This window comes from Salmo salar, chromosome ssa18 (genome assembly GCF_905237065.1).
Source record: "Salmo salar chromosome ssa18, Ssal_v3.1, whole genome shotgun sequence".
In the NCBI taxonomy this organism is placed as follows: domain Eukaryota; kingdom Metazoa; phylum Chordata; class Actinopteri; order Salmoniformes; family Salmonidae; genus Salmo; species Salmo salar.
In genome coordinates, this window is record NC_059459.1 from 42,357,089 (window position 1) to 42,380,490 (window position 23,402).

General features: G+C 44.8%; 1 protein-coding gene across 10 annotated transcripts in view; it reads right to left on the minus strand.

Moving 5' to 3' along the window:
• Positions 1-22,746, minus strand: part of LOC106613940 (dedicator of cytokinesis protein 1) — a 729,054-nt gene extending 706,308 nt beyond the window's left edge. For all 10 annotated transcript variants that reach the window (XM_045701156.1, XM_045701154.1, XM_045701151.1 and 7 more), the window contains exon 1: positions 22,548-22,746. In XM_045701156.1, coding sequence (XP_045557112.1) covers positions 22,548-22,590 — 43 coding nt within the window. In that variant the 5' untranslated portion in view covers positions 22,591-22,746. The remainder of the gene's footprint in view (positions 1-22,547) is intronic.
• Positions 22,747-23,402: the final 656 nt, after the last annotated feature.

Below are 23,402 nucleotides of genomic sequence, written 5' to 3' on the forward strand. Positions count from 1 at the left end.
TAACAGCCTGGAATCCAAACTGATGCGCTGGTGAAACAGAGTATATCAGCTTGGATTCCAGGCTAGTCTAACTGTGGAAACCACAGCGGGTCTTATTGAGTCACAACTGTGCAGCAATAATGTTGTTTGAGGTGAGTAATGGATTGATTCCCACAGAAGGAGTACATCAATAATACACAACTTAGAATAACAACATGCATATTCAACTTGTTAAATAAAAAGAGGGTTTATGATTTATTTTGTTAAAGACAAACCATTACAATATGTAATCAACACTAACAACTTTGTTTACGACACCTTATGTGAAAGGAGAGCAGCAAAGTCATGAGATGTGCACCCTGGGTAATAACATCATTCCCTATGTCGGTATTTGATTAGTACTCCTGGTAGTAAATTAGCCATAGCAATGAATTAATCTGGCTTCGTAATTGCATTGGAAGGTTTTAACAGGCCAGGTAGAGGAGGCATTGGAAGGTTTTCACAGGCCAGGTAGAGGAGGCATTGGAAGGTTTTCACAGGCCAGGTAGAGGAGGCATTGGAAGGTTTTCACAGGCCAGGTAGAGGAGGCATTGGAAGGTTTTCACAGGCCAGGTAGAGGAGGCATTGGAAGGTTTTCACAGGCCAGGTAGAGGAGGCATTGGAAGGTTTTCACAGGCCAGGTAGAGGAGGCATTGGAAGGTTTTAACAGGCCAGGTAGAGGAGGCATTGGAAGGTTTTACCAGGCCAGGTAGAGGAGGCATTGGAAGGTTTTACCAGGCCAGGTAGAGGAGGCATTGGAAGGTTTTACCAGGCCAGGTAGAGGAGGCATTGGAAGGTTTTCACAGGCCAGGTAGAGGAGGCATTGGAAGGTTTTACCAGGCCAGGTGGAGGAGGCATTGGAAGGTTTTACCAGGCCAGGTAGAGGAGGCATTGGAAGGTTTTACCAGGCCAGGTAGAGGAGGCATTGGAAGGTTTTAACAGGCCAGGTAGAGGACGCATTGGAAGGTTTTCACATGTCCAGGTAGAGGAGGCATTGGAAGGTTTTAACAGGCCAGGTAGAGGAGGCATTGGAAGGTTTTACCAGGCCAGGTGGAGGAGGCATTGGAAGGTTTTACCAGGCCAGGTAGAGGAGGCATTGGAAGGTTTTACCAGGCCAGGTAGAGGAGGCATTGGAAGGTTTTAACAGGCCAGGTAGAGGACGCATTGGAAGGTTTTCACATGTCCAGGTAGAGGAGGCATTGGAAGGTTTTAACAGGCCAGGTAGAGGAGGCATTGGAAGGTTAACAGGCCAGGTAGAGGAGGCATTGGAAGGTTTTAACAGGCCAGGTAGAGGAGGCATTGGAAGGTTTTAACAGGCCAGGTAGAGGAGGCATTGGAAGGTTAACAGGCCAGGTAGAGGAGGCATTGGAAGGTTTTAACAGGCCAGGTAGAGGAGGCATTGGAAGATTTTACCAGGCCAGGTAGAGGAGGCATTGGAAGGTTAACAGGCCAGGTAGAGGAGGCATTGGAAGGTTTTCACATGTCCAGGTAGAGGAGGCATTGGAAGGTTTTAACAGGCCAGGTAGAGGAGGCATTGGAAGGTTAACAGGCCAGGTAGAGGAGGCATTGGAAGGTTAACAGGCCAGGTAGAGGAGGCATTGGAAGGTTGTTTCCGGGGTCCACAACGTCTCCGTCAGGCTATGGGGTCCACAACGTCTCCGTCAGGCTATGGGGTCCACAACGTCTCCGTCAGGCTATGGGGTCCACAACGTCTCCGTCAGGCTATGGGGTCCACAACGTCTCCGTCAGGCTATGGGGTCCACAACGTCTCGCCGTCTCCGTCAGGCTATGGGGTCCACAACGTCTCCGTCAGGCTATGGGGTCCACAACGTCTCCGTCAGGCTATGGGGTCCACAACGTCTCCGTCAGGCTATGGGGTCCACAACGTCTCCGTCAGGCTATGGGGTCCACAACATCAGCTATACAGTTTTCAAAAATGTTATCAAATATGGTTTTGTGATCATCGTGCATATTTTAAGAGTCTAGGGTGGGCTAACTTGAAATCATTCAGGCATTGTATTGCTATTTTGTGTGTGACAAACACTGCATACTCTTGGGGGGGACAAGAAAATAGAAATATTGATTACAAATACAAATCAGATGAGACAAATCTAGTGGGGGAAAATAAGCTAGACGTGTCTGATGGAGTGCTAGTTCAGAGATCACAACACAACAGAGCTCTAGTTCAGAGATCACAACACAACAGGGCTCTCGTTCAGAGACCACAACACAACAGGGCTCTCGTTCAGAGACCACAACACAACAGGGCTCTCGTTCAGAGACCACAACACAACAGGGCTCTCGTTCAGAGACCACAACACAACAGGGCTCTCGTTCAGAGACCACAACAGAGCTCTCGTTCAGAGACCACAACAGAGCTCTCGTTCAGAGACCACAACAGAGCTCTCGTTCAGAGACCACAACAGAGCTCTAGTTCAGAGATCACAGCAGAGCTCTAGTTCAGAGATCACAGCAGAGCTCTAGTTCAGAGATCACAGCAGAGCTCTAGTTCAGAGATCACAGCAGAGCTCTAGTTCAGAGATCACAACACAACAGAGCTCTAGTTCAGAGATCACAACACAACAGAGCTCTAGTTCAGAGATCACAACACAACAGAGCTCTAGTTCAGAGATCACAACACCAGAGCTCTCGTTCAGAGATCACAGCAGAGCTCTCGTTCAGAGATCACAGCACAGCTCTAGTTCAGAGATCACTACACAACAGAGCTCTAGTTCAGAGATCACTACACAACAGAGCTCTAGTTCAGAGATCACAACACAACAGAGCTCTCGTTCAGAGATCACAACAGAGCTCTCGTTCAGAGATCACAACAGAGCTCTCGTTCAGAGATCACAACAGAGCTCTAGTTCAGAGATCACAACAGAGCTCTAGTTCAGAGATCACAACAGAGCTCTAGTTCAGAGATCACAACAGAGCTCTAGTTCAGAGATCACAACAGAGCTCTAGTTCAGAGATCACAACAGAGCTCTAGTTCAGAGATCACAACACAACAGAGCAGTCACAGAAATGTAAATGTCTCTCTAGAGTGGTCTCTGCTCCGCTCTGACTTCATCAAGTATTTATCTGTGGTGCGCACACACACACACAGGCATGCATACAAAATGCCAATTCATCAAATGCCAGCAGAACTGAATGGCCTCCCTGCACCCCAACGCCAGGCCAGGCCCGCCCATCACAGACCCGCCATGACAGCCACCATGACTCGCCTACCAGGGCGACATGGATTGATGAGGAATTGAACGACTGAATGGTTGAAAGAGACGGGGATAAAGGAGTGGCTAATAAGTCTGGCTGGACATCTGACTGGCTGACTTACTGCAAATGGAGAAATGATGTGACTAAACTCAACAAAATGAAGAAGAAACTTTATTATGAAGCCAAGATCAATGATATAAAGAATGATGGAAAAAAAACTTGAGTACTTTAAAATAAATTATGGGCAGAAAGAAATTCAACTCCATCTTTCAGCGAATCAGATGGCTTATTCATCACAAAACCATTTGATGTTGCCAATTATTTTAATGCTTATTTCATTGGCAAAGTGGGCAAACTTTGGCAGGAAATTCCCAGGACAAACTGTGAGCAATTATATTTTTGTATAGAAAAACTAATGATGAAAAGAAAGCAGTGCAAGTTTGAATTTTGTAAGAGGTGGGAGAGGTGGAAAAATTATTGTTAACGATCAATAATGACAAACCTCCTGGCATTAACAACTTAGATGGAAAGCTACTGAGGATGGTAGCTGACTCTATAGCCACTCCTATCTGTCATATCTTTAATCTGAACCTAGAGGAAAGTCTTTGTCCTCAGGCCGGGAGGGAAGCCAAAGTAATTCCGCTACCCAAGAGTGGTAAAGCAGCCTTTACTGGTTCTAACAGTAGACCTATCAGCTTGCTGCCAGTTCTTAGCAAACTGTTGGAAAAAATTGTGTTTGACCAAATACAATGCTATTTCTCTGTAAACAAATGAACAGACTTAAAGCTTATAGAGAAGGGCACTCAACATGTGCCTGACGGAGACGTTGTGGACCCCATAGCCTGACGGAGACGTTGTGGACCCCATAGCCTGACGGAGACGTTGTGGACCCCATAGCCTGACGGAGACGTTGTGGACCCCATAGCCTGACGGAGACGTTGTGGACCCCATAGCCTGACGGAGACGTTGTGGACCCCATAGCCTGACGGAGACGTTGTGGACCCCATAGCCTGACGGAGACGTTGTGGACCCCATAGCCTGACGGAGACGTTGTGGACCCCATAGCCTGACGGAGACGTTGTGGACCCCATAGCCTGACGGAGACGTTGTGGACCCCATAGCCTGACGGAGACGTTGTGGACCCCATAGCCTGACGGAGATGTTGCTTGATACCGGAAACAACACTGACACACATGACTGATGATTGGTTGAAAGAAATAGATAACGAGAAGATTATGGGAGCTGTTGATGTCAGTTCAGCCTTTGATATTATTGACCACAACCTGTTGTTGAGAAAACTTGGGTTATGGATTCAGAGCTGTCTAATACAACACAGAGGGTTTTCCTTAATGGAAGCTTCTCTAATGTGCGGTCTATCACAGAGCCATCCGTTTTCTCACCAAAGCCCCATATACTACCCACCACTGTGACCTGTACGCTCTCGTTGGCTGGCCTTCGCTTCATAATCGTCGCCAAACCCACTGGCTCCAGGTCATCTGCAAGACCCTGCTAGGTAAAGTCCCCCCTTATCTCCGCTCACTGGTCACCATAGCAGCACCCACCTGTAGCACGCGCTCCAGCAGGTATATCTCTCTGGTCACCCCCAAAGCCAATTCCTCCTTTGGCCGTCTCTCCTTCCAGTTCTCTGCTGCCAATGACTGGAACGAACTACAAAAATCTCTGAAACTGGAAACACTTATCTCCCTCACTAGCTTTAAGCACCAGCTGTCAGAGCAGCTCACAGATCACTGCACCTGTACATAGCCCATCTATAATTTAGCCCAAACTACCCCTTCCCCTACTGTACTTATTTATTTATCTCCTTTGCACCCCATTATTTCTACTTTGCACGTTCTTCCACTACAAATCTACCATACCAGTATTTTAATTGCTATATTGTATTTACTTTGCCACCATGGCCTTTTTTGCCTTTACCTCCCTTGTCTCACCTCATTTGCTCACATTGTATATAGACTTACTTCTCTAATGTATGTTTGTTTTACTCCATGTGCAACTCTGTGTTGTTGTATGTGTCGAACTGCTTTGCTTTATCTTGGCCAGGTCGCAATTGTAAATGAGAACTTGTTCTCAACTTGCCTACCTGGTTAAATAATGGTGAAATAAAAAAAATATATAAAAATGTCAAACATGTGGTGTACCGCAGGGCAGCTCTCTAGGCCCTCTACTCTTTTCTATTTTTACCAATGTCCTGCCACTTGCACTAACGCTTTAGGGATAGGGGGCAGCATTGGGAAGTTTGGATGAAAAGCATGCCCAGAGTAAACTGCCTGTTACTCGGGCCCAGAAGATAGAATATATATAATATAATTAGTAGATTTGGATAGAAAACACTAAAGTTTCCAAAACTGTTAAAATAATGTCTGGGAGTATAACAGAACTCACATGGCAGGCGAAAACCTGAGAAAAATCCAACCAGGAAGTGGGAATACTGAGGTTTGTAGTTTTCAAGTGAATGCCTATCGAATATCCAGTGTCTGTGGGGTCAGATTGCACTTCCTAAGGCTTCCACTAGATGTCAGTCTTTAGAAGTTGTTTCAGGCTTCTATTGTGAAAGGGGAGCGAAATAAGAGCACTCTAAGCAGATGGCCCAGGTGAAAGCCTTTAGTTTAGTCACGCGCATGAGCACGAGCTCCGTTACCTTTCTAACGAAAACAGTATTGTCCAGTTGAAACATTATTGAATATTTCCGATAAAAACACCCTAAGGATTGATTAGAAACATCGTTTGACATGTTTCTACGAACTCAAATGGAACTTTTTGACTTTTCGTCTAGACTTTGTGCCCGCGCTTGTGCATTTGGATTACTGGACTAAACGCGCAAACAAAAAGAAGGTATTTGGACATAAAGATTAACTTTATCAAACAAAACGAACATTTACAGTGAGGGAAAAAAGTATTTGTTCCCCTGCTGATTTTGTACGTTTGCCCACTGACAAAGAAATTATCAGTCTATAATTTTAATGATAGGTTTATTTGAACAGTGAGAGACAGAATAACAACAACAAAAAATTATAAATTGATTTGCATTTTAATGAGGGAAATAAGTATTTGACCCCTCTGCAAAAAAATGACTTAGTACTTGGTTTCTTGTAGTTGGCCACCAGGTTTGCACACATCTCAGGAGGGATTTTGTCCCACTCCTCTTTGCAGATCTTCTCCAAGTCATTAAGGTTTCGAGGCTGAAGTTTGGCAACTCGAACCTTCAGCTCCCTCCACAGATTTTCTATGGGATTAAGGTCTGGAGACTGGCTAGGCCACTCCAGGACCTTAATGTGCTTCTTCTTGAGCCACTCCTTTGTTGCCTTGGCCGTGTGTTTTGGGTCATTGTCATGCTGGAATACCCATCCACGACCCATTTTCAATGCCCTGGCTGAGGGAAGGAGGTTCTCACCCAAGATTTGACGGTTCATGGCCCCGTCCATCGTCCCTTTGATGCGGTGAAGTTGTCCTGTCCCATTAGCATAAAAAAAAACAAAGCATAATGTTTCCACCTCCATGTTTGACGGTGGAGATGGTGTTCTTGGGGTCATAGGCAGCATTCCTCCTCCTCCAAACACGGCGAGTTGAGTTGATGTCAAAAAGCTCCATTTTGGTCTCATCTGACCATAACACTTTCACCAGTTGTCCTCTGAGTCATTCAGATGTTCATTGGTAAACTTCAGACGGGCATGTATATGTATTCTTGAGCAGGGGGACCTTGCGGGCGCTGCAGGATTTCAGTTCTTCACGGCGTAGTGTGTTACCAAATCGTTTTCTTGGTGACTATGGTCCCAGCTGCCTTGAGATCATTGACAAGATCCTCCCGTGTAGTTCTGGGCTGATTCCTCACCGTTCTCATGATCATTGCAACTCCACGAGGTGAGATCTTGCATGGAGCCCCAGGCCGAGGGAGATTGACAGTTATTTTGTGTTTCTTCCATTTGCGAATAATCGCACCAAATGTTGTCACCTTCTCAGCAAGCTGCTTGGCGATGGTCTTGTAGCCCATTCCAGCCTTGTGTAGATCTACAATCTTGTCCCTGACATCGTTGGAGAGCTCTTTGGTCTTGGCCATGGTGGAGAGTTTGTAATCTGATTGATTGATTGCTTCTGTGGACAGGTGTCTTTTATACAGGTAACAAACTGAGATTAGGAGCACTCCCTTTAAGAGTGTGCTCCTAATCGCAGCTCGTTACCTGTATAAAAAAGACACCTGGGAGCCAGAAATCTTTCTGATTGAGAGGGGGTCAAATACTTATTTCCCCTCATTAAAATGCAAATCCATTTATAACATTTTTGACATGCGTTTTTCTGGACATTTTTGTTGTTATTCTGTCTCTCACTGTTCAAATAAACCTACCATTAAAATTCTAGACTGATAATTTCTTTGTCAGTGGGCAAACGTACAAAATCAGCAGGGGATCAAATACTTTTTTCCCTCACTGTATTGTCTAACATGGAGACCTGGGAGTGCCATCAGATGAAGATCATCAAAGGTAAGTGATTAATTTTAATGCCATTTCTGACTTTTGTGAGCCCTCTCCTTGGTTGGAAAATGGCTGTATGGTTTTTTTGTGGCTAGGCGCTGACCTAACATAATCGCATGGTGTGCTTTCACCGTAAAGTATTTTTGAAATCGGACACTGTGGTTGGATTAACGAGAAGTCTATCTTTAAAATGGTGTACAATACTTGTATGTTTGAGGAATTTAAATTATGAGATTTCTGTTGTTTGAATTTGGCGCCCTGCAATTTCACTGGCTGTAGGCCAGGTGTTCCCTTAGAGGAACCCCCTTCCCAGAAAGGTTAGACAAAGCCTGTGTCCTTGTCAGACAACAGAGAGGCTATATGTATCTGTCACGCTGGTAACCAGGTCTCTACTAAACAGACAACAGAGAGGCTATATGTATCTGTCACGCTGGTAACCAGGTCTCTACTAAACAGACAACAGAGAGGCTATATGTATCTGTCACGCTGGTAACCAGGTCTCTACTAAACAGACAACAGAGAGGCTATATGTATCTGTCACGCTGGTAACCAGGTCTCTACTAAACAGACAACAGAGTGACTATATGTATCTGTCACGCTGGTAACCAGGTCTCTACTAAACAGACAACAGAGAGACTATATGTATCTGTCACGCTGGTAACCAGGTCTCTACTAAACAGACAACAGAGAGACTATATGTATCTGTCACGCTGGTAACCAGGTCTCTACTAAACAGACAACAGAGAGACTATATGTATCTGTCACGCTGGTAACCAGGTCTCTACTAAACAGACAACAGAGAGGCTATATGTATCTGTCACGCTGGTAACCAGGTCTCTACTAAACAGACAACAGAGAGGCTATATGTATCTGTCACGCTGGTAACCAGGTCTCTACTAAACAGACAACAGAGAGGCTATATGTATCTGTCACGCTGGTAACCAGGTCTCTACTAAACAGACAACAGAGAGACTATATGTATCTGTCACGCTGGTAACCAGGTCTCTACTAAACAGAGAGGCTATATGTATCTGTCACGCTGGTAACCAGGTCTCTACTAAACAGACAACAGAGAGACTATATGTATCTGTCACGCTGGTAACCAGGTCTCTACTAAACAGAGAGGCTATATGTATCTGTCACGCTGGTAACCAGGTCTCTACTAAACAGACAACAGAGAGGCTATATGTATCTGTCACGCTGGTAACCAGGTCTCTACTAAACAGACAACAGAGACGCTATATGTATCAGTCACGCTGGTAACCAGGTCTCTACTAAACAGAGAGACTATATGTATCTGTCACGCTGGTAACCAGGTCTCTACTAAACAGAGAGACTATATGTATCTGTCACGCTGGTAACCAGGTCTCTACTAAACAGAGAGACTATATGTATCTGTCACGCTGGTAACCAGGTCTCTACTAAACAGAGAGACTATATGTATCTGTCACGCTGGTAACCAGGTCTCTACTAAACAGAGAGACTATATGTATCTGTCACGCTGGTAACCAGGTCTCTACTAAACAGAGAGACTATATGTATCTGTCACGCTGGTAACCAGGTCTCTACTAAACAGAGAGACTATATGTATCTGTCACGCTGGTAACCAGGTCTCTACTAAACAGAGAGACTATATGTATCTGTCACGCTGGTAACCAGGTCTCTACTAAACAGAGAGACTATATGTATCTGTCACGCTGGTAACCAGGTCTCTACTAAACAGAGAGACTATATGTATCTGTCACGCTGGTAACCAGGTCTCTACTAAACAGAGAGACTATATGTATCTGTCACGCTGGTAACCAGGTCTCTACTAAACAGAGAGACTATATGTATCTGTCACGCTGGTAACCAGGTCTCTACTAAACAGAGAGACTATATGTATCTGTCACGCTGGTAACCAGGTCTCTACTAAAAAGAGAGACTATATGTATCTGTCACGCTGGTAACCAGGTCTCTACTAAACAGCAGTGACTGACCAGAAAGAGGAAGGTGTTTTACATTGTGTGTAGTGTGGGCTGGTGTTACTATTTTCATGTGGGCCTGAAATGTAAAAACATTTACTGTGTGTGTGTGTGTGTGTGTGTGTGTGTGTGTGTGTGTGTGTGTGTGTGTGTGTGTGTGTGGTTGGTAATACTCCCACACTGACACAGCATGAGGCCCTCACTGACAGTGTAGTTTGATAAGGTTAGAGAACGGCAGGCAGACCGGTCCAGGTCGGTAGGAGACTGAAACAAGAGGTCTACTCCAGCCTAATGGAGAGTCTCTACAGGAAGTCATCACATTGATAGAAAGCTAGCAAACAGCTGTTGACATTATGAAGGTGAACATTCACTTTAACCTGTTGGGTCTAGGGGGCAGCATTTGCACGTCTGGATAAAAAAAATGTACCCGATTTAATCTGGTTACTAATCCTACCCAGTAACTAGAATATGCATATACTTATTATATATGGATAGAAAACACTCTAAAGTTTCCAAAACTGTTTGAATGGTGTCTGTGAGTATAACAGAACTCATTTGGCAGGCAAAACCCTGAGACATTTTCTGACAGGAAGTGGATACCTGATGTGTTGTATTGACTTTAAACCTATCCCATTGAAAAACACAGGGGTTTAGGAATATTTTGGCACTTCCTATTGCTTCCACTAGATGTCACCAGCCTTTACAAAGTGTTTTGAGTCTTCTGGAGGGAGATCTGACCGAACAAGAGCCATGGAACGTTGATGTCCCATTAGACACCTGGCGCGCTAGTTCATGTTGGGTACCCTCGTTCCAATACGTTATAAAAGAGTATCCATTCGTCCACCTTGAATATTATTCATGTTCTGGTTAAAAAAGGCCCTAATGATTTATGCTATACAACGTTTGACATGTTTGAACGAACGGAAATATATTTTTTCCCCTCGTTCATGACGAGAAGTCCGGCTGGCTTACATCATGTGCTAACGAGACGGAGATTTTTGGACATAAATGATGAGCTTTTTTGAACAAAACTACATTCGTTATGGACCTGTGATACCTGGAAGTGACATCTGATGAAGAGAATCAAAGGTAATGGATTATTTACATAGTATTTTCGATTTTAGATCTCCCCAACATGACGTCTAGTCTGTATCGCAACGCGTATTTTTCTGGGCGCAGTGCTCAGATTATTGCAAAGTGTGATTTCCCAGTAAGGTTATTTTTAAATCTGGCAAGTTGATTGCGTTCAAGAGATGTAAATCTATAATTCTTTAAATGACAATATAATATTTTAACAATGTTTTCTAATTTTAATTATTTAATTTGTGACGCTGACTTGACTGCCGGTTATTGGAGGGAAACGATTTCCTCAACATCAATGCCATAGTAAAACGCTGTTTTTGGATATAAAAATGAACTTGATAGAACTAAAAATGCATGCATTGTCTAACATAATGTCCTAGGAGTGTCATCTGATGGAGATTGTAAAAGGTTAGTGCATCATTTTAGCTGGTTTTATGGTTTTGGTGACCCTGTCTTTGACTTGACAAAACATTACACACAACTCTTGTAAATGTACTGTCCTAACATACTCTAAATTTATGCTTTCGCCGTAAAACCTTTTTGAAATCGTAAAACGTGGTTAGATTAAGGAGATGTTTATCTTTCAAATGGTGTAACATAGTTGTATTTTTGAAAAATTTGAATTTTGACATTTATTTGGATTCAAATTTGCCGCTCTTGAAATGCACCTGCTGTTGATGGAGTGCACCACGGGTGGCACGCTAGCGTCCCACCTAGCCCCAAGAGGTTAAACAAGGACACAACTTTGTAGAAAAAGGTGAATATTGAAAAAGCTGTGACTGTTATGACTGTGATATGTACACTGAGTGTAGAAAACTTTAGGAACACCTTCCTACTATTGATATGTGATATGTTTTCTATCCATTCTAAGACTGCGCTATCCATTCTAAGACTGCGCTATCCATTCTAAGACTGCGCTATCCATTCTAAGACTGCGCTATCCATTCTAAGACTGCGCTATCCATTCTAAGACTGCGCTATCCATTCTAAGACTGCGCTATCCATTCTAAGACTGCGCTATCCATTCTAAGACTGCGCTATCCATTCTAAGACTGCGCTATCCATTCTAAGACTGCGCTATGCATTCTAAGACTGCGCTATCCATTCTAAGACTGCGCTATGCATTCTAAGACTGCGCTATGCATTCTAAGACTGCGCTATGCATTCTAAGACTGCGCTATGCATTCTAAGACTGCGCTATCCATTCTAAGACTGCGCTATCCATTCTAAGACTGCGCTATCCATTCTAAGACTGTGCTATCCATTCTAAGACTGTGCTATGCATTCTATGACTGTGCTATGCATTCTATGATATGTGGTTGTTTATCTACCTTAGATGAATGCACTGACTGTAGGTCTCTCTGGATCAGAGGGTCTGCTAAATAACCCCAAGGTAAATCAGACAGACTAGGACAAAAGGTGATGACGATGTTTCCTGGTATAATGACATAGTGGCAGGTCTATGTCCCACCCGACCAGAGGAAGGATGATGTGTGGTTCAGCACATAGATCCGTCCATCTCTGCTCTGTGACCCAGATAGATCCGTCCATCTCTGCTCTGTGACCCAGATAGATCCGTCCATCTCTGCTCTGTGACCCAGATAGATCCGTCCATCTGTGCTCTGTGACCCAGATAGATTTCTTTATGCAGAAGCCAAGCAGCAGATCATAAACAGAAACTGGCTTCAACACTCAACAGGACAACATTATTTCTGTTACCATCCACTGTTCTCAGCATTCCTCCATCCATTCCTCCACCCACCACTCCACCCACCCACCCCTCATCCATCCCTCCATCCATCCACCCCTCATCCATCCACCCCTCTACCCACCACTCCATCCAGTCTGTGATTGAGCCCAGGGGTTTAATTACAACCATATTTGTTAGCTTAGACTCACTGTATGAGAAACCAGAGCTGTGGGTCTGGGTGGGTATGTGGTGCTTTTGTTGAGTATAGAGTGGGGGATTCAGTCACAAACTGTTGCTAGGCTGGGCTGAGGAGGGGCTGGGCTGAGGGGGGGGGGGCTAGGCTGGGGGGGGTGGGCTGGGCTGGGCTGAGGGGTGGGGGTCTGGGCTGAGGGGGGCGGCTGGGCTGGAGACAACTACTGTTTAGTGTGTAGTCTGCTCCTCTTAACTGGTTCCTCACTACTACAGTGTGACACGATGCAACAAAAAAAGTCCTGGAAACTATATATAGTCGTGGCCAAAAGTTTTGAGAATGACACAAATATTAATTTCCACAAAGTTTGCTGCTTCAGTGTCTTTAGATATTTTTGTCAGATGTTACTATGGAATACTGAAGTATAATTACAAGCATTTCATAAGTGTCAAAGGCTTTTATTGACAATTACATGAAGTTGATGCAAAGAGTCAATATTTGCAGTGTTGGCCATTATTTTTCAAGACCTCTGCAATCCGCCCTGGCATGCTGTCAATTAACTTCAGGGCCACATCCTGACTGAAGATCAGCTCATTCTTGCATAATCAATGCTTGGAGTTTGTCAGAATTTGTGGGTTTTTGTTTGTCCACTTGCCTCTTGAGGATTGACCACAAGTTCTCAATGGGATTAAGGTCTGGGGAGTTTCCTGGCCATGGACCCAAAATATCAATGTTTTGTTCCCCGAGCCACTTAGTTATGACTTTTGCCTTATGGCAAGGCGCTCCATCATGATGGAAAAGGCGTTGTTCGTCACCAAACTGTTCCTGGATGGTTGGGAGAAGTTGCTCTCGGAGGATGTGTTGGTACCATTCTTTATTCATGGCTGTGTTCTTAGGCAAAATTGTGAGTGAGCCCACTCCCTTGGCTGAGAAGCAACCCCACACATGAATGCTCTCAGGATGCTTCTGGAACTCCAACGGGGGACTCTAGAACTGGAACGGGGGACTCTAGAACTACAACGGGGGACTCTAGAACTACAACGGGGGACTCTAGAACTACAACGGGGGACTCTAGAACTACAACGGGGGACTCTAGAACTACAACGGGGGACTCTAGAACTACAACGGGGGACTCTAGAACTGCAACGGGGGACTCTAGAACTGGAACGGGGGACTCTAGAACTGGAACGGGGGACTCTAGAACTGGAACGGGGGACTCTAGAACTGGAACGGGGGACTCTAGAACTGGAACGGGGGACTCTAGAACTGGAACGGGGGACTCTAGAACTGGAACTACAACGGGGGACTCTAGAACTGGAACTACAACGGGGGACTCTATAACTAAAACTACAACGGGGGACTCTATAACTAAAACTACAACGGGGGACTCTATAACTAAAACTACAACGGGGGACTCTATAACTAAAACTACAACGGGGGACTCTATAACTAAAACTACAACGGGGGACTCTATAACTAAAACTACAACGGGGGACTCTATAACTAAAACTACAACGGGGGACTCTAGAACTGGAACTACAACGGGGGACTCTAGAACTGGAACTACAACGGGGGACTCTAGAACTGGAACTACAACGGGGGACTCTAGAACTGGAAGTGCAGCTGTACAGGTCCCACGTGGGGGAAGGAACCACACCAACTACAGGAAGTGGCATTTCCTTATCTGGCTGATTCTGGCAACATTACAGGTCTACAGCTGAGAGTCAGGAGCCAAGACAAACAGCCTCCCTCCTCACCACAACATTACAGGTCTACAGCTGAGAGTCAGGAGCCAAGACAAACAGCCTCCCTCCTCACCACAACATTACAGGTCTACAGCTGAGAGTCAGGAGCCAAGACAAACAGCCTCCCTCCTCACCACAACATTACAGGTCTACAGCTGAGAGTCAGGAGCCAAGACAAACAGCCTCCCTCCTCACCACAACATTACAGGTCTACAGCTGAGAGTCAGGAGCCAAGACAAACAGCCTCCCTCCTCACCACAACATTACAGGTCTACAGCTGAGAGTCAGGAGCCAAGACAAACAGCCTCCCTCCTCACCACAACATTACAGATCTACAGCTGAGAGTCAGGAGCCAAGACAAACAGCCTCCCTCCTCACCACAACATTACAGGTCTACAGCTGAGAGTCAGGAGCCAAGACAAACAGCCTCCCTCCTCACCACAACATTACAGGTCCAGTTAGACTGATGAAGTGTATAATTAGTATAGTTTAGGAGTTATCCTCTTGACGGTCGCCTAGGATTGGGGGCGCTACAGCAATTTTTGAAAACAATTCGTGCCCATTTTAAACGGCCTCCTACTCAAACTCAGAAGCTAGGATATGCATGTAATTAATACTTGTGGATAGAAAACACCCTAAAGTTTCTAAAACTGTTTGAATTGTGTCTGAGTATAACAGAACTCATATGGCAGTCAAAACCCCGAGACAGATCGTAACAGGATGTGGAATTCTGAATTGCGGACTCAACTTCATCACTTTGCCTATAAATCACACCGTGAGCTATGGTTCATTGAGCACTTCCTATTGCTTCCACTAGATGTCCCCAGTCTTTACAAAGTGGATTGAGCCTTCTACTGTGAAAACTGACAGAATGAGAGTCTGTGGAAAGTGGTCACATGAGGAGGGCCATCACCATTATGACGCCGGCGCCCCTGGCTACCCTCCCCTTTCGAAACGTTTATAAAGACAATGCAACCGTCCCCCTTGAATCTTATTGGAGCTCTGGTTGAAAAAGGCCCTAAAGATTAATGTTATACAACGTTTGAACGAACCTAAATAAAAAAAATATGCATTTTGTTGAGAGAGAAGTCCCGCAAACGACGGTACTTTTGGAGCAGCCTTCAGAACGCACTAACAACAACAAGCTATTGGGACAGACATAAAGGATTAACTTTTTCGAACGAAAATACATTTGTTGTGGACCTGGGATACCTGGAAGTGCCTTCTGATGAAGATAATCAAAGGTAAGGGATTATTGACAATAGTATACAAGACTAGATTTGATATGCGATTGTTCCAAGATGGCGCTGACCTGTAACGGTAGCCTATTTTTCTGAGTATCGCATCCCCTTTTATCACAAAGTGTGATTACCCAGTAAAGTTCTTTTTAAATCTGGCATTGCAGGTGCTTTCAAGAGATGCTAATCTATAAATCTTAGAATGACAATATTACATTTTAAAAATGTTTTCGAATAGTAATTTAGTAAATTGTAGCGCTGTTTCACCGGACGCATTTGAGGGAAAATAGTTAGTCAACGTTACGCACCGATGTAAAATGCTGTTTTTATATATAAATATGAACTTTATCGAACAAAAGAATACATGTATTGTGTAACATGATGTCCTAGGAGTGTCATCTGATGAAGATTGTCAAAGGTTAGTGCTGCATTTAGCTGTTTTTTGGTTATTTGTGATGTATGTGGTTGGTCGGAAAATGGCTATGTGGCTACTTTTACGATATACTCCTCTAACATAATGTAATGTTTTGCTTTTGCTGTAAAGCCTTTTTGAAATCAGACAACGTGGTTCGATTCAGGAGAGGTGTATCTATAAAACGATATAAAATAGTCCTATATTTGAAAAAATATATATATTAAATTTTGTTATGCAAATGGCGATAGGATTTTTCGCTGGATGTCCCGTCCAGAGGTTAAAGATTAGTCTGACAAACCAAACCAGAGTCCTCAGGACAGACCACATCTAAAGGAGCGTTATGAAGTCAGTAGGTAGTAGTTGTTGGAAGTTGGTTTATTTAGTGATTTGTTGGGCCAAGGTCTGAAGATAAGAGTAGCCAAGGCTGCACTCAATGGCCTGACTAACACAAACACAGCTTCCTCAAGACCACACACACACAACTTTATTTGGATTTATTTATTTACAATGACGTCCTACCCGGGCCAAACACTAACCCAGACGACGCTGGGCCAATTGTGCGCCACCCTATGGGACTCCAAGTCACGGCTGGTTGTGACACAGCCTGGAATCGAACCAGGCTGTGTCCCAAATGAACGTAAACTTGATGTTTTATTACTGATTTGCGTCTGTTGAACAGAGTTGTCCTGCCGCTGGACAGAGTGGAACTACACAGAGGAACAGAGTTGTCCTGCCGCTGGACAGAGTGGAACTACACAGAGGAACAGAGTTGTCCTGCCGCTGGACAGAGTGGAACTACACAGAGGAACAGAGTTGTCCTGCCGCTGGACAGAGTGGAACTACACAGAGGAACAGAGTTGTCCTGCCGCTGGACAGAGTGGAACTACACAGAGGAACAGAGTTGTCCTGCCGCTGGACAGAGTGGAACTACACAGAGGAACAGAGTTGTCCTGCCGCTGGACAGAGTGGAACTGTTCTATAGGGATGTGTGTAGCTCGTATACCATCGTTATCTCCAGACTCAACAAAACAGACATGTTGAACCAGAGAATATCACTGTTTCTCAACAGTATTCCTTTCATCTCCATCTGTGTCTGCTTTCTAGACTTTAACAGAATCAGATAGGATTTTTACAACACTTCCTGTATGATCATCAAAAGGGGATTTCAAATGAATTAATTCATCACACGATGGAGGAGGAAACATCATGCAGGAAAACAATGACCCCACAATGACCCCACCACCAGGCCCTTTTTAAAATCAGACTTCTGTCTTGCCTTGAGGAAGAAACATGTATTTAAACTGCTCCTCCGATTCCATTTGATTCACTGCAGGGTTTGTTGACATTCTAACAACAAAAGGAAGTGTGTCATGGAATGAACTCAGGGTCAGCAGACAATTGATTTGAATGAACGTCCAACTCTTTGATCATTAGATTGGTTCACACGTCGTTATTCTTTGTGAACAAAAGCAGGTCAGGTCCAGACATTCATCCATCCCTCATCTGAAATTGGAGCTGTGAAAGAGATATAAATATGACTAATTGGTTGGTTAGTGCAACCTTCATGTTAACCTGGGCAGTGTAACAGTAGAAGGGGACCCTGAAGGAGAGATTGTGATGGTGCTTCTGGTTGGTTGATGAGCTCATCAGCATTACCAGAGGAACATCCTAAACATTCTACTGTGGAATTCAAGACGTTGAAGGAAGTTCAGCGTCTGGCCTCAAGGTAAGAGATCACATGAGGAAGAGATCACATGAGGAAACATCTTGATTTTTTCAGCATCCGCCTGTTGTGAGATAAGATGCTGTGTATTTCTCAGAGTAAAGGGATGAGAGTTCTACACTACACATAAACTACAAACTAAACGTATAAAGCTTTTATCCAAGATGTTTTATTTTCCAAGATAAAGTCAGTCAACTGGCATATCTGCAGAGAAGCTAAAAGGTTTCCCATCTCAGTCTCAGTCAAGTAAATGCAACTCTCCCAAAGACATCCACCTAGCTGGTTTGAATTGTCTGTGAGGAACAGTAGTCGGTGGAGTATTAAAAGTGCAGTAACAAAGCTGTGCCAAGAGGAAAGCACAATGTTATGGAAACCACTGGTGCTAGAGTCTAGCTTTGGTTGCCCTGAGCAACAAGGGAAGGGACACGCTGAGGTCACGTCCTCCCTGCAGGAAGGGACACGGTGAGTGAGGTCACATCCTCCCTACAGGAAGGGACACGGTGAGTGAGGTCACATCCTCCCTACAGGAAGGGACACGGTGAGTGAGGTCACATCCTCCCTACAGGAAGGGACACGGTGAGTGAGGTCACATCCTCCCTACAGGGAGGGACACGGTGAGTGAGGTCACATCCTCCCTACAGGAAGGGACACGGTGAGTGAGGTCAAGTCCTCCCTACAGGAAGGGACACGGTGAGTGAGGTCACATCCTCCCTACAGGAAGGGACACGGTGAGTGAGGTCAAGTCCTCCCTACAGGAAGGGACACGGTGAGTGAGGTCACATCCTCCCTACAGGAAGGGACACGGTGAGTGAGGTCAAGTCCTCCCTACAGGAAGGGACACGGTGAGTGAGGTCAAGTCCTCCCTGCAGGAAGGGACACGGTGAGTGAGGTCACATCCTCCCTACAGGAAGGGACACGGTGAGTGAGGTCAAGTCCTCCCTGCAGGAAGGGACACGGTGAGTGGGGTCAAGTCCTCCCTACAGGAAGGGACACGGTGAGTGAGGTCACATCCTCCCTACAGGAAGGGACACGGTGAGTGAGGTCAAGTCCTCCCTACAGGAAGGGACACGGTGAGTGAGGTCACATCCTCCCTACAGGAAGGGACACGGTGAGTGAGGTCAAGTCCTCCCTACAGGAAGGGACACGGTGAGTGAGGTCAAGTCCTCCCTACAGGAAGGGACACGGTGAGTGAGGTCAAGTCCTCCCTACAGGAAGGGACACGGTGAGTGAGGTCACATCCTCCCTACAGGAAGGGACACGGTGAGTGAGGTCACATCCTCCCTACAGGAAGGGACACGGTGAGTGAGGTCAAGTCCTCCCTACAGGAAGGGACACGGTGAGTGAGGTCAAGTCCTCCCTACAGGAAGGGACACGGTGAGTGAGGTCAAGTCCTCCCTACAGGAAGGGACACGGTGAGTGAGGTCAAGTCCTCCCTACAGGAAGGGACACGGTGAGTGAGGTCAAGTCCTCCCTACAGGAAGGGACACAGTGAGTGAGGTCAAGTCCTCCCTACATTCTATAACAGCAGAAACAATGCAACACTATATGGGAACCTGTGTTTTACTGCACAGATGACAGCCATTCATGGTTTTACCATCTCCCCACTTCCTCAATCTACCTGAGACTATAATAATAGGGAACCTTAATGAAGGGTAAGACACACAGCCGACAGGGACAATGGGCCCTGTACTTCACATGACACTGGTCTCATTACTGTTGAAGTGTTCCTGTGGATAGGGGCCACTGTAATGTAAAGTGAGACCCAAATACACGCGTCACTGTTGATTTGTACCATGGATGGTAAATCAGTCATTTATAGTATGTTTCAGTCTGTCTGCTCCTTTAACCAACCAGACCAGAGAGGAAGAGGTGAAACAAGATGGCTGACTGAGAATAAAGAGTGAAACAGACCAAGTGGTTTTGTATGGAGGCCAATAAGAAAGTCTTGAATTCGGTTAACGTAAAAATACAAAAGATATTCTAAGTGAGGCTTATTCGACTGAATAGAAGTTAAACTTTTGATTTCCAACTAAGTTCAATAAAACGTATAACATATTGGTGAATTCAGTGTTAACGTCTAGATTCCGTCTGCATTTTCCGCAATGCGGATTTTATAGGGCCCTAAGTGTTCACTGATCTCCCAGACTCATCAGAAGGCCTTGTTGAGTGTTCACTGATCTCCCAGACTCATCAGAAGGCCTTGTTGAGTGTTCACTGATCTCCCAGACTCATCAGAAGGCCTTGTTGAGTGTTCACTGATCTCCAGGACTCATCAGAAGGCCTTGTTGAGTGTTCACTGATCTCCCAGACTCATCAGAAGGCCTTGTTGAGTGTTCACTGATCTCCAGGACTCATCAGAAGGCCTTGTTGAGTGTTCTCTGATCTCCCAGACTCATCAGAAGGCCTTGTTGAGTGTTCACTGATCTCCCAGACTCATCAGAAGGCCTTGTTGAGTGTTCTCTGATCTCCAGGACTCATCAGAAGGCCTTGTTGAGTGTTCTCTGATCTCCCAGACTCATCAGAAGGCCTTGTTGAGTGTTCACTGATCTCCCAGACTCATCAGAAGGCCTTGTTGAGTGTTCTCTGATCTCCCAGACTCATCAGAAGGCCTTGTTGAGTGTTCTCTGATCTCCCAGACTCATCAGAAGGCCTTGTTGAGTGTTCTCTGATCTCCCAGACTCATCAGAAGGCCTTGTTGAGTGTTCTCTGATCTCCCAGACTCATCAGAAGGCCTTGTTGAGTGTTCTCTGATCTCCCAGACTCATCAGAAGGCCTTGTTGAGTGTTCTCTGATCTCCAGGACTCATCAGAAGGCCTTGTTGAGTGTTCTCTGATCTCCCAGACTCATCAGAAGGCCTTGTTGAGTGTTCTCTGATCTCCCAGACTCATCAGAAGGCCTTGTTGAGTGTTCTCTGATCTCCAGGACTCATCAGAAGGCCTTGTTGAGTGTTCACTGATCTCCCAGACTCATCAGAAGGCCTTGTTGAGTGTTCTCTGATCTCCCAGACTCATCAGAAGGCCTTGTTGAGTGTTCTCTGATCTCCCAGACTCATCAGAAGGCCTTGTTGAGTGTTCTCTGATCTCCCAGACTCATCAGAAGGCCTTGTTGAGTGTTCACTGATCTCCCAGACTCATCAGAAGGCCTTGTTGAGTGTTCACTGATCTCCCTGAGAATTGTTGTCAATATTTGAAACTATTTTCTTAAAATCAGTTGAAACAAAGTCTTAACTACAGTGTATGTATATTTACTGAATCACTCTGCAATGGCAGAGTTTAGACTACTAATAGTAGCCTGTACTAGTTTATATAGCCTGTACTAGCTTATGTAGCCTGTACTAGTGTAGCCGATGTGAAATGGCTAGTTAGTTAGCGGTGGTGCGCGCTAATAGCGTTTCAATCAGTGACGTCACTCGCTCTGAGACTTGAAGTAGGGTTTCCCCTTGCATTGCAAGGGCCGTGGCTTTTGTGGCGCGATGGGTAACGATGCTTCGTGGGGTGTCAGTTGTTGATGTGTGCAAGGGTCCCTGGTTCGAGCCCAGCGAAGAGAGGGACGGAACTTACACCGTTACACTAGCTTATGTAGCCTGTACTAGCTTATGTAGCCTGCACTAGCTTATGTAGCCTGCACTAGCTTATATAGCCTGCACTAGCTTATATAGCCTGCACTAGCTTATGTAGCCTGCACTAGCTTATGTAGCCTGCACTAGCTTATGTAGCCTGTACTAGCTTATGAGTCTGTACAATCTTATGTAGCCTAGGCATAACAACAATGTTACTGTATTCTGTTTGTACATTGTCTATTACTGGCAGCACTTATTCACCAAATCAAATTCCGGGTTAAATGTACTTAGAGAATAAAAATGTGTTATATCTAATGCAACGTATTACCAATAAACCACAGTGAATATGGACACTACAATGAATGACTCCAGCCAGGACAAAACCTAACTCAAGTTAAGCTAGTGGCCTGATGGTAAGACAGGACGTCCGACAGCGGGCGGCCAAACCCCCGGTCATACCCGCGGTCATACCCCCGGCCATACTCCCGGCCAAACCCGCGGTCATACCGCCCAAGAGCTATGTGTCAATCAACACGGAGCTATAAAACTTGAAGACCCGCTATAAAACATGGGTCCATTTTGAGTTGTGTCCACATTTGGAAAAGTTCAAACAGAATAAACAGCCCTAAGGGCTCCTGTTGCCAGATCTACTTTGAATAAGTCACATAAAGGACTTAGAGACGGAGAAAGAGTAGCCTGCAGTATCCAGACGAAACACAAACGTTGAAAACATATGAAACACCACAATTACATCAAATCCATTGTGTACATCAATAACTTTAACTCATATGTTGAACCAAGTAAGAATAAACGCTACAAAGTTCCAACCGCGTCCCGTCCAGCCCACGATGTGCAGGCCCTGACTACACAGGAAACAGTGTTGCAGACTAGGCGCGCCTCTGACCATTCCCATGTTCACCCCAGCTTTTCACCCCAGTCCTCACACACAGGATTCCTCACTCTGACTTCATGCAAACTAGTTGGCAAAACCAGCTGCTCATAGCAAAAGCTTTGATACAAGTTTTGCATTCCTAAATTCAGGCAAATGTGTTGCAAAAACATCAAGTCAGGCCTTTGTGAATATTGTGTGAATGTCGGCGTAGCAGCGCTGAATCACAGACTGATCACAATTATTCCCAAACTTGTGATCGGATACAGAGTGGCCCGACAAGCTACCCAGCGACACCACAGAGAAAACGTGCAACTTTATTACACTCACCAACTCCGTACTTTTCCTTCTTGGTAGGCACCCAGCGAGACATTGTTCATAAAAAAAAGTCCCCCGTCTTGAGGTTGGGTTTGTTCAGATAGTTCCAGATAATACTGTTGAGTTTTCTGTACTTTACAGTTGTCAGTGTCGGTGAATAGAATCAGGGCGAGCGGCCATTTTCCACCAGTGACAGACAGCCTGGACAGGATGCTCCACAAGGGGGTGGAAAATAACACTAAACACTTTCATCAGCATGAAGTATGGACGTGGTTAGGCTCAACTGGAAGTATGTTTACATATATATCAAACAGATACTGGGCCTATATAGCAATATGGATATAATCTATAACTTTCCTAAAGGTAACTGTACAGAATGCTATGTAAAAGGGTCTCAGAAAATGTCAGGACACAACTGTTCATGCAATACTGGTGATTATATACATTCTAGACAAAACTGTAATCTTCTGTTACTGTATCATTCTGTATCATACTGAATTAATCCTTCTCCCAAGTAAGCTTACTAGTATTTGTGTTTAATGGTTGGCCAATGAATTGAACTTTAAATATGAAAATATATTGACTAAGCGCATAATGATGTGATATACACTACCGTTCAAAAGTTTTGTGTCACTTAGAAATGTCCTTGTTTTTGAAAGAAAAGCATTTTTTTCCCCATTAAAATAACATCAAATTGATCAGAAATACAGTGTAGACATTGTTAATGTTGTAAATGACTATTGTAGCTGGAAACGGCTGATTTTTTTTATGGAATATCTACATAGGCGTACAGAGACCCATTATCAGCAACCATCACTCCTGTGTTCCAATGGCACGTTGTGTTAGCTAATCCAAGTTTATCATTTC